The sequence below is a fragment of the Mus caroli genome, unplaced genomic scaffold, assembly GCF_978045245.1.
Source record: "Mus caroli unplaced genomic scaffold, Mus_caroli_1 scaffold_4, whole genome shotgun sequence".
In the NCBI taxonomy this organism is placed as follows: domain Eukaryota; kingdom Metazoa; phylum Chordata; class Mammalia; order Rodentia; family Muridae; genus Mus; species Mus caroli.
The window spans coordinates 69,937,793-69,950,017 of record NW_028227259.1 but is presented as its reverse complement, the minus strand read 5'-3'; the positions used below and the strand labels follow the sequence as shown (position 1 = coordinate 69,950,017).

Here is a 12,225-nt window from a genome sequence, read left to right as displayed (position 1 = left end):
TTTCCAGCATAAGAACGGAAACCAGGCGATCACAGCTGGGACATTTGTCAGGCGACTCAAATTCCAAAGCGCTCTCTGCACAAGTCAGCGAATGGCTCGTAAAAGTTCCGGTTTGGGGAGTTCCAAGCATACCTTAGCAGGCACGCAGACTTGCAAAATACAGAATCCAAGAGTGAGTGGTGACTCACCATGCTGCAGATAAGGAGCTAACCCTGTCAGGTCCCTCAGTGCCATTATCTAAGGGAAATAGGAACAACCAGTTTGGGGTAAATGGACTTTGTATAAACAAAAGCCCCTAAGAGTGGCTGCAGCTGTGGACTTGTATTCCTCGATGTTGCTGGCGGTGACTGCTGGCAGTAATTTGCCCATTCTGAGCCTTCCTTAAAGCAAAGTTAACAATATTATAGGAATATGGAAGTGTTAGATTCAGTAAATCTTCCCGTGAACACTTAGTATCCCCTTGAAGAGAAATTGCTCCCGAGGCCAGAGACACGGCTCGGCAGTTAAGACCACTTGCTTCTCTTCCATAGGAGCCCCAGGTTCAGTTCCTATAATTTACATGGTGGCCCACAGACATCTATAAGTCCAATTCCAGGAGGTCCAGTATCTGGCCTCCACAGGCACCAGGCACACACATGGTGCACACACACACACACACACACACACATGCAGGCAATACACCACACTTAAATTTAAATTTAAGATTTAAATAAATCTTAAAAGACGAATTAGAGGAAAATTGTTTCTGATATATGTAGGGCATGTCCGTAATCCAAATACCAAAAAGGCTGAGGCAGGAGAGAGTCCAAGACCTTCCTGGGATACGTAGCGCGACCCCATCTTAACCAAGAAAGGGCAAAAAGAGAGCACAGCTGTTGTGTGCCTAGCAATGCAGAGACTTGAAGGATTCCCCAAACTATAAGCAGTGTCTGACTTCAGAAAGAGGAGCCACAGAGCCTCAGATTTGGGTTCCCTTGTCACAGAGAAGTCTTCACTTCCCTGGAGTCCTTTTTGGGGAGATGAGGTACTGTGACTACCCGTATAGCTGAAGGTGACCTTGAACTCTCAATCTTCCTGCCTGCTTCTCACAAGAGCTGAGATTACAGGGCATGCACAGCTGTACTTGGCCCTCCTCCTGAGCATCTTCGAAGACTCAGTCCTCAATGGCCACAGTTCACCGAGTGCCCAGCCTCACTGGACAGTTGTGACTTCTGGGCAAGCAGACACTTGTCCTAACCCCTGTACTTTCCACTCCCAAAACATGCTGCCCTCTTCTTGAGAAATTCCTATGCATTCTTCAGTGTCCAGTTCAGGCAGGGCCCTCTGTGAGAGAGCTTTTGCAGTGTCCCTGCACACACCTGGATACTTCTGTTAAAGTCCTTTTCGAGGCTGTGTTTACCCAGAGTATGCCGTTACCTCCTGATGTCCTGATAAGATGAAGGGTCATATATGGTGCTGGAGGGCAGAAACGAAGCCTATCTTCTTGATGTCCCAGTTTCTGTTGAAACAAGGCATTGTCTTTACCCGAGCATTCAACCATGTGACTGTTGCGAGGCTGATACTTATTGCCGATCATTTGATTTAAGTATTTCTGTTCAGGAACGTATTTTACGTTGGAGGGACAATATAATTAGGCTGCTTGAAGATGATTAAACACAACAGATAGCTGGGATTGTCAGCAGTAAAGAGAATCCAACATTCCTATACAATGGTTGAGTCATGTTTTGAGGAGTTTGAAGCCTTTGGCTGGCTAGGTAGATAAAATAGTGCTTGAGGAGCAGAGATCAACTGATGAAGCTTTTAGCTGGGTGTGGTAGCATTAGCCTGCAGTCCAGTCAGTCAGGAAGCCGAGGCAAAAGGATGGCGGGCTCCAGAGCAGCCTGGGCTACGTAGCTGATACATAGTGCCAGTACACTTAAAATGATTATTAGCTGGAGGACCAGCTTCGCCTTCATATGGGACAAGCAAAACCATAGTGGTTTCTTTGAAAGAAGAGCCATATGTGGGAGCTGCCATTCAGGCACTGAGGTGGTGGCCAAGCTAGAGGCCTCTGAGGAATTCGCCGGACTGCTACTTTTAAAATCCTGGTAGCGCCCAGGATACATTGCCTCTGTCTCTCATACATTACTGAGGTAATGTTGGTCCTCACAGTAATTTCATGGCAGGTCATTATCCCAGTTTTACAAGCATGGTAACAGAAGCTCAGAGAGGTTGAGTAACTTGCCCAGGGCCACGTAAGGAATGTTAGAGTCAGCTCCTAGCCAGCAGTGACTGTAGAACTGCTAGTTTATATTTAGCTGTTTTCCCTACTGAGGTAAAGCAGCCCTAGAGACTAGGGTTGCAGAGGGAGTCTCTTTGCTGTTGTCCCAGATCTTCCTGTTGCTACCTTTTCCTCTCTCAGATTATGTGATGGGCGAATGGTGCCACATTGTTCCTTAGAGGGAGAAAGGCTAGCAGCATCCGGATGGGGCTGGGCACTGGATACATCTTGGATTCTTTTGTGAGCCTCTTTTCTTTCTCAGTGGTTTTATGGAACAAGCTTTTACCTTGAACTTGGAGAGGTCCCTTCCTCACTTCCCAAGTTCTGGCATGACAGATGTGTGCCACCACACACAGTCTCTCCTTTCAGCAAAAGCTTCTATCTCTCTCTTCCTCGTTTATTTTCTCACTTAGTCAGCAGAACGAGCAAGGCCACAAAGGAACCCTGCCCAGTGGGTCACTGGCTCTTCACCAGCCAGAGCAGTTTGCTCAGGTGCTCACTGTGCTCAAGGATACGGTTCTGCTTAAGGCCTCCGGGGAGGCCTCTCTCTCCTCTCTTTAGAGGCCATAGGAACATGGCAACTTGAAATGAATGAAGAAACCTTACAGGCCGCACTGGTCCCTATCTGCAAGTGACATGCCCTCACTCGAGAATTCCCCTCTTGCCCATAAGAGGTACAGTATCAGAATAAACAAGGCAGGTGGTTTTCCATTACTTTCTGGCTGCGGCCTTCATCGCTCCTGGGCTGGCCTAACAGGGCAACTGGGACAGGCTCGTCCCTGCCTAAGCTCACCGGTCTCCATTTTCAAGACCGACCAAGGGTTTGTTGTTGTTTGGTTTTGTTTCGTTCCCCACAGAAAACATTTCACTTCATTCTACAGCTTCCCTGTATAACTCTAGGCAAATGTGCCACACATGTACCAGCCAAGAGTTACTCTGCCTGACCCTCCAGGGAATATCTGAAGGTCTCTGTCTCAAGGGAGATGGCAAGGGGAAACCTGGAAGGTGGGAGGAGGGGAGTCCAAAGGTCATTTCAGAGTTTTTAAGTTTAAAAAATGATGGTACTTAATGCTTGTGTGCACATGCAGATGCCTGTAGAGAGGAGGGCATTGGGTCCCCTGGAGCTAGAGTTAACAGCAGTTGTAAACTGCCCCAAACCTGGGTCCTCTGCAAGAGCAGCAAGTGCTTTTAGCCTGAGCTGCCTCTCCAGCGCCTACCTCAGTCTCTTGGACAGTTGGCTGATGTGAGCACACTCTGGTCTCCCTGGCCTTCCGCTTTGTCTCCAGTGTCAGTACACAGGACCCACTTACCTTTGCGCTCCTGACACTAGAAGGACACACTCAGTGCATCCTCCCAGCACGAGTCAGCAGGCCTGCTTAGCGCTTGCTCCACGTGCTGCCTCAATGTCCGGATGCCTGAAGTGATGGAGTGAGCTTCCAGCCCGCCATGGCTGTATAACCAACACTGTGTGTCTCAGAGGCCTGGAACAACTCCTTCAGTGGTTTTTCAGACAGCTTTCAGTGGCTGTTAAGCAATGCCCACTATAGAAAGATTGTAAAATATGCAAAAGTGTATTTCTTCCCTAAAATCCTTGGGACCAGAACTGTGTTACAGTTCTCCTCATTTTGGATGCAAGGATATTTACATATACATAATGAGACATCTTCAGGATGAGGCTTAAGTCTAAACATGCCGTATATTCATGTTTCATATATACATTTTATATATACAGTATAATTCAGTTAGGTTTACTTTTATGAAAAATTTAATGTACCTGTACTGTAACCACCATATGAGGTCAGCTATGGAATTTTCTGCGTGTGACATCATGTTGACTCTAGAAAATTTCAGATTGGAGGACGGTTTGGATTTTAAATAAAAGATATTCACTCTGTACTGCTTTCCATGGGAAGGATAATGGAGTCAAATGATAATCCCACATCTGCAGTCCCACAGCTGAGCTAAGTCATTGTGGGTGACACCGACTCTTCCCCATCTCTTTTCAATCTACGTACCAACAGCATTAAAGTTACACTGAGTTTTCTATTTTGTAAGCTGCCGTGTAAGTATTTCTGTATTTAAATTTAAAATTCCATAATCTCAGAGCAAAATATGGATCACGGGAGGTTCATTCAAAACCCAGTTAGTCAGTGAAAATTTATAAATTTTGCTACAGTTCCCATGCCAAATCCAGGGTTGTGCCATACACTTGTCACAGGACACATCCGTTCCTTTCTCAACTCTGCTGCCTTAGAAAGATAGAAAAGATTCGGTATGTAGCCCAGGTTGGCCTGGACCTCACCGTCGTTGAACCTCAGTCTCCCCAGAACTGGTGTAGCCACCGTGAGGAACTCTCTGCTCTTCTACCAGTGAACGTTCAACACCAGAGGCACATTCCCAGGACTGAATCAACAACGTGGGTTGACATTTTAGTTGGTTGGTGAAATTAGGGGCACCTGACATTCCCCCCCCCCATACTATTTTTTTGTTTTTTTTTGTTTTTTCAAAACAGGATTTCTCTGTGTAACCTTGGCTATCTTGGAACAATGTAGACCAGGCTGGCCTCGAACTCAGAGATCCACCTGCCTCTGCCTCTCAAACACTGGGATCAAAGGTTTGCACCACCACTACCCAGCTACTTTTTTAATTAAAAATCTTCATACAATCTATGCTGATCATTTGCCCTCCCCTAACTCCTCCCAGAGCCTCCCCACCTCAACTGTGTGCTCTCAATCTCCCTGGAAAACAAAAACAGACAAAAAACAAATAAAAATCAGGACAAGCAAGCAAAAGACCAGTAAGACAGAAACAAACAAAATGAGACAGAAAGTCCATTAAAAACAAACAAACAAAAAAGACATGGAGTTTGGGTTGTTTTGGCAGCTTCTCCGGGGCATGGGGCCTGCCCTGGGGTGTGGCTGACAGACCCAGTGACACTCCATTGGAGAAACTGACCCCCTTTGCCAGCAGGTACCGATGGCAAGCAGCTTCTTGTCGAAAGCTAGCTAATGCGTACCAGCTAATGCGTACCGTTGTTGTTCCTCCTCACAGTGCCCTGCCAGACCGTCCTCGATTACCTAAAGACAGTGCTGCTGCACCACAACCAGCTTCTGCCACAGCCCGCCGAGCAGCCCACCGAGGTAGGACTGGGCCTCCGGGAAGAGGGGTGTGGGCCCGCAGGCGAGGCCTGCTGACTGTGGGAACTTTGTGGGTCTGTCAATGTGGGCACATATTCTGTGTAGAAGGGTGGTGTGCGGATTTAATTCACCAAGATTCGTCTGCCCTTGGGAAGGAAGGAGAAACTGCAGCTTCAATGGCTTAGGCAAGTCTTCCTCGTTCCTTTGATGCAGGGAAGATGGAGGTGAAGATAAGATCCAGCATTCCCTCAGGTCTCCATGTGCCCCGCTCTGGGGTGTCTAACACCAACATCCTCTGGGGTTTTAACCTTATCTCTCAGACACTGTGACACAGCTGTTCTCTTTCTCGGAGCCACGGGAGAAGCCGCCAGTCTCCAGTCGTCTAGGGCAATCATCTCTTGATGTGAGGGATGGTTTAACAGATGACATTTTTATAAGATTCTCAGAGCCCAGTCTTGAGTATGTTACTGCCTCCTGTTCTGAAGACTTGAGAATGTGACTCTGAGTCTCAGTGCGTCCTTCATCCTTCACGGCAGCGAGCCCCCAAAGCACCCTCGGGCAGCACTCCCATGCTACACAGCTCTTAAGCTCTGCTCACCCCCATTAGCACCCTGGTGTCTCTTGGAGAAGGGTCTCATTCGCGAATTCCAAGTGATGGTTTTCTTTAAGCGATGAAATGTGTAAGACTGGTCTGTCTGTGTGCTTCCCACTCTTGTTTTCTCCCGCCCTCCCTAGCACCTTTCCTGGGTGTCTGGTCCAGGCTGACCCCTCAAGCTCTCTCCCCCAGGTCTTCGTGCGGTGCTGCCTCTTGGCTCCCTGTCCTCCCCGCCCATGACCCTTTCCTTTCATCCGCCCTTCTGAGTTACTTCCTCTTGCTGTCTGCTGTCTCAGGTGATTTATGCCCCTCTTCCTCCTCCTGCTCCTCCTCCGCCCCTCCCCTTCCTCCCTTTTCTCCTTTTCATCTTACTCCTCCCCCTCTTCTTCCTCTTCTGCCTACTTCTCCCCTTTCTCTGACACATGAACACTGAAAGGTCCCCACAGGCCAGTTCTGTATCACTCTTCATTGCTCGGGCTGTCTGTGGGATGCCCACAGCCTCCTCGTTCTGTGCATAGGACACCCAACCTGCCCATGAAGGACTTGACCAAGCCCAGGCACAGGCTCCTATTACTTGTCTCCTTTCTGGTCAACCTTAGCGCTTTTTAACCCCTCTCCTCCACTTTGCACAATGCAAAGTTATCTTTGTAAATTAAAGATCAAACCTAAATTAAATCCTATAATTGAAGACCACAGTTGCTAGCTTTACATTTTACGGTTTACACACAAGTATAAATGAGTGCCTCCTCCAGGAAGTGACTGAATACCTGTGCTCGTTATGGCACATTGTAAGTTGAAGTCAGAATTGGCCAAATTGTAAATCTATGCCTACGACTTCCATTTGGCTACAAGTCTTTGAAGACAGTGAGGGCTGTTCAGAGTGTTTCTCGACAATAGGATAGGGTTAGTAACCTGTTGGTGGCTAACTGAAGTGTATAGTCAGCCCGCCCACCCCCCAAATTAGAAAGAGACTGGGAGGAAGGCTCAGCTGGTTGAGTGCAGGTGCTTGCCTTCCGAGCATGAGGACTTGCTCGGATACCCGGACACCCATAAGGATAGCAAGTGTGGTTCATGGTGGCATGCAGCTGTAACCCCAGCACTGGGGAGGCAGGGACAGACTTGCTAACCAAGTCAGCCTAGCCAGTCTGAGAGCTCCAGGTCCAGTGAGAGACTCTGTCTCAAAGTTAAGGTGGAAAGACTAGGCACGGTGGTGGTGGTGGTGGTGTATGCCTTCAAGCCTTCAATCCCAGCACTCAGGAGGCAGAGGCAGGAGGATCTCTGTGACTTAGAGGCTAGCCTGGTCTACATAGTGAGTTCCAGGACAACTGTGGCAGCAAAGTGAGACCCTGTCTCCAAGAAAAATAATTAAGGTGGAGAGTCAGTTAAAGAGAATCCTAACATCGAGCCCTGCCTTCCACGCCCAGGCATAGACTGCACTCAGACCCCCACACAAAGACATGGGGACGGGATTGGCTGTTTTTCCTTGGATGGGGCCGTTTAAACTTTATTGCCTGTCATCATCATTATTACCATACAACTTTTTATTGTCATTTGAGGCACCTGAAAGTTTTCTCATTTTTTATTATTTATCAAATTTCTTTTAGCTGTGCTAAAGCAGGATTATGACTCTCATCTGTAACCCACAGGGCATTCTGAGCTGTGTTTGGAGCTATAAATTACCAGTTCTCTTTCCTCTTCTGTGTCTTGATGAGAATTACCTCCACATGGTAATCCCGAGTTTTATGAGGCCAGTGGTTTATGCTGAGCTGCTGTGCTTTGGAATTATGCAGGGCTTTTGTATGATTTTTCTCAAAGATTTGAAAAAGTACCTGTCTTGGATTACCAGCTCCGTAAGTCACAGACGCCCTCATCTTGAAATAGTTTAGCGACATAGCTCAATATTAGCGGATAAGTGAGAAACGTATACAACCTTGGTAAAATAGAGTCATAACCTTCCCTTGCAGGTAAGCACCCAAACCAGGGAAACAGGCACTAACAGCATTATTATTATTATTATTATCAAATAAGCAGTTCAAGAAATAGTAGTGCAGGTGTCCTGTGAGGCTGGTAATGCATGGAGTCATAGGGGCTGTAAGAGAACAAATTTATTTATTTTTTTAATCTTCATTTTCAGTTTTCATATGTGGGTGCTTTGCCTGCCTGTGTCTGTGCACTGTGTTCATACAGTACCCTCGGAAGCCAAAGAGGCCTATGGGGCAGGATTTTGATGGTGGGAGATGGACGGACACCTTAACCAAAACTGGTCATTTGTAATTGTTGCTTTGCTTTGTCAGTGCTTTTGAGACAGGATCTCACTTATACTTAAAACTGTCCTGTATCTCACAATATAGCTGAAACTACCCTTGAACTCCAAGCAAATTCCCTGCCTCAGACTCTGGAGTGCTGGGGTTACAGATGTTTGGGGAATATGGTATCTTAGTCCTATTTTGACAGTAAAGAGCTGAAGTTGAGAAAGCCCTCTTCCCGGGCTGAACCCATGGCCCAACTTTATTTTATTTTATTTTATTTTATTTTGCATATATATATATATATATATATGTATGTATGTATATCTTTTTACCTAGTTCCCTCTGGCCCTGGGAATAGAATTACAAATAGTTCTGAGCTGTCATGTGAATTCAACCCAGGTCCTCTGGAAGATCAATCAAGTGCTCTTAACTTTTGAGCCATCTCTCTAGTCCCAGCCCCCCCCCATCCCACCCCATCCCAGACTTTATACTTGTACTACCTGGGGCAAATGCCTCAGGCTCCCCATTAATTGTTCAGAACACAGTGCAGCTGGTATTAAAGGGCTTCAGCAAAAATGCTTTAGAGAGAGTGAGTGGTTCTGAGCCAGTTTGGAATCCACCCACCTCAAGCTCCGCCCACTGCCTATGTTGATTGGTCATTCACTGGAGATCCACTGAGCCTCTTCCTCTCTGTCCATGAGAAGCACTGCATTATTCTCCCTTCTGCATCAGCCGTACGACTCAGCACCGTTTCACTTAGGAATCATGTGTTCCTCAGCCTGGCTAGCCGCATTGCCCACCTGCCTTCCTCCGCCCTTTCTCCGTGCACTGCCCAGGACTGCACACACATTGCACTCTCAGCACCTCCCTCTTAAGGGCAGCTGCACCGAGAGGAGCCGTGGAGCTTTGGCTCCTGCTGATGTCTTATCGCACATACTTGTGCACAAGATCCCAGAGCCAAGGGCCTTGTAAGCTACCACCTGTTGGCTATGGAAACTCAGTGTAGTGTGGGTCCTATGTTTTTGAACTTTACTCCAAAAAAGTTCGGGGAGCTTTCTCAAGTTAGGAAGACATAGAACCCAGTTAAACCTAGCCTGTCTCTAAATTCAGTACACAAACCATAACCTCAACTCCCTTCCTTAAAGGAAACCAAGTCACATTGTCACCTTCAGGAAAGTGTGGGTGCAGGAGTAATGAGTTTCTGTGTGTACTGGTGAGTCGTTGACTGCTCCCTAGTCAAACCCAGTCCCGACTGTCCTGCTGGCTCTCATACCAGTACCTTCTCCACGGTTAAATAAGCAAGCACTTCTTGAAATAAAACCCTGTCAGACCCAAACAGTGCCAGATTTATAACCTGTAATAAATTTTCAGAGTTGTAAAACTGAATGAGTTTCTTTCTCTCTCTCTCTCCTTTTATTTTGTACACCTTAATTACTGGGGAAGTACATTAAAACTGAGATCATGGGTTAATTAATTTGTCCTGGACTATAGAATTTTATGGACAGCCAGAACTAAAGTAATGGTTGCGTGGGTGCAGTTGACGAAACACGGTTTTATAAACGTTACAGAAGTCCCCTTAATTAGCCCCACTGCAGCTGGTTAGCTTGGGGATTTTACAGCAGTCATAAACTAGGAAGGTGAGAAGCAAGAGCATTTTTTGGGTTGACATTTTTTGGGGCGCTTGTAGAAGCTACCATTTGAGAAGGGCTGTTTTGCTTTTTTTTTTTTTTTTTTAGTTCTCTCCTTTGAAACCCACTCTTTTCATGTTTTCACTGTAACACAATGACAGCCATGTGTTAGGTGCCTTAAACACAAGCCGTGCCTATTAAAATAGACCGTGGCGCCATTCCTCTAAGAACCGAACTGCCAGCCAGAGGATGAAGAGACCTGTTTGATCACACTCTTCAAAGTCATTTTTGCATATTTAATAGATTGAAAGGGAAGTTACAGGTTATATTTAAATAGCGTTCCCTGTCATTGGATCTTGACACATTTTAACCTACCTGTTAAAATGCGAGTTATAAATAGCTCCTCTTTCAAAGGTGTTCATTATACCTCATTGGCTCTTGTTATAGAAAATGCAAATGTAATTTGAAAAGTGCCCGTTCTGAGCGTGAGCAATTACGTGTGCTCTTCAGTGCCCGGTTCATTGTCAGCGTAGCCACTTGGTTAAAAAGCGTGTTTGCCTTTGAAATGGAGATGGCTTTGGCTTCTGGCTGGCTGGCGCGGCAGGTAATGAGAAAATATTTCCCTTTTCCAGGGAAGCAAGCAGCTGTTGAACAACTACCCTGTGTACATAACGAGCAAACAGTGGGACGAGGCTGTGAACTCCTCCAAGAAGGACGGGCGGCGGCTCCTGCGCTACCTCATCAGATTTGTCTTCACCACAGATGAGCTTAAGTACTCATGCGGCCTTGGGAAAAGGAAAAGGTCAGTGCAGTCAGGAGAGACAGGTCCCGAAAGACGCCCTCTGGATCCAGTTAAAGTCACGTGCCTCCGAGGTACTGCATCCTTCCCCTCAGTGTCACCATCGTGATTCCCATTTCACTGCATTGGCTGTGCTCCCCACACAAGTGTTCGGCCCTTACTGTATCTTTTTTTATTTATTTATTTATTTATTTTTTTTGATTTTTGTACCGAGACCTTCCAGGCTTCATGTGGCCCATCTACTTGGTACCGAGAAGCTCTGTAAATGACTCTGTGCTTTAGCCTCGCTCTCGAGTAATGTCCAAAGGCATCGCATAGCACCTCATGTTTCACGCTTTCGGTTCGGATTTTCTTTGCTGCCAGAGAAGGCCACATTTAGCAAAACTGGAGTGTAGGGAGAGACTATGTGCTGTTCTGTAATTGATTAAAAAAAAAAAAAAGATTGTATCTTGCTTCCATGGGCCTCCATCTAGCTTGCTTTGTTAGGTACATAGCATACCTGAAATAGGCTTTATCCATAAAACCTTTTTAGGTTTTTTGGTTTTAGTTTTTGTTTTTGTTTTTTATAAAGCTGCTATGTTCAAAGCTGAGCATCTGCTTAGAGAACACAATTCGTTGATATTTTAGGTAACGGCTCTGGTCAGTGGCAGGTCAGGCAGAGGTTGGGGAACTAGCAGGTGATGGGGCAGCTTCAGGATAAACACAGACACGTAGGACCGCGACGAGGACACCAGAACATAAAACAGCACATAAAACAGCAGGCACAGCAGCAGGCACAGCAGCAGGCACAGCAGCAGGCCCTCCACAGTTCAGGACCAGTTCTATTGACCAGAAGGACATGTTGATTTAGTCTGCATAGGCATCCAAATTCTCCCTAGGGAGAAAGTCACAGTTTATTTAATTTAAATATATTTATACCACATTGACGATTGCAAGGCTTCTCTCTGTACTCAGCCCAAGATATAGCCTTCCCCTAGATCCCTGAACTCTGTACGCCCTGCTGCCTGAAGAGCACACATGTTCTGTTGGGAAGCAGCTAGGCTTCTTTAGTTCAATCCAGAGATTCACATTCAGCAGAGATTAGAGGCTTGGTGCATGCATGACTCTCAACCATCCTAGATGACTCTCATGCAAGTGGCCAGGTCTGGGGGAGCCACTGCCACGGGAATACATGAATTCACTAGTATCAGTCCTGTGGACCAGTCTAAACTTCCAGCATGACCAGGCTGTTGGAAAGTTCTAGAATCTATCTTATTTAGCTAATTGACCGCAATGCCTCTTATTCCCCAACATCATCAAAGGTGGTGGAGTTGCTCACAGAGATGCAGAGGCTCGCACTTCTTATCTGTGTAATAAAAACTTAGAGCAGCTCTATCCCTTCTGGGGAAGTGATTCTCAGTAAGTAGAATGCAAACTTGAGGGTCTGAGTTCAGATGACCCATATAAAAAGCTGGGTAAAGACACGTGGGGCAGACACTTTCTTCTCAGCAGCAAATATTTCCTAGAGAGTGTAGATAATAGTGTTGGCCTTGCCCACGAGAGCACTGGCGTGGGGTA

The 12,225-nt window shown here is 46.5% G+C and overlaps 1 protein-coding gene across 2 annotated transcripts in view; it reads left to right on the top strand.

Annotated features, from left to right (window-relative positions):
• Bend4 (BEN domain containing 4) overlaps positions 1-12,225 on the top strand; it is a 35,047-nt gene that overhangs the window by 16,481 nt on the left and 6,341 nt on the right. Inside the window, exons 3-4 of one of the 2 annotated variants that reach the window (XM_085836744.1) lie at positions 5,312-5,400; positions 10,502-10,742. In XM_085836744.1, coding sequence (XP_085692870.1) covers positions 5,312-5,400; positions 10,502-10,742 — 330 coding nt within the window. The remainder of the gene's footprint in view (positions 1-5,311; positions 5,401-10,501; positions 10,743-12,225) is intronic. The other variant, XM_085836745.1, reaches the window with a different exon arrangement.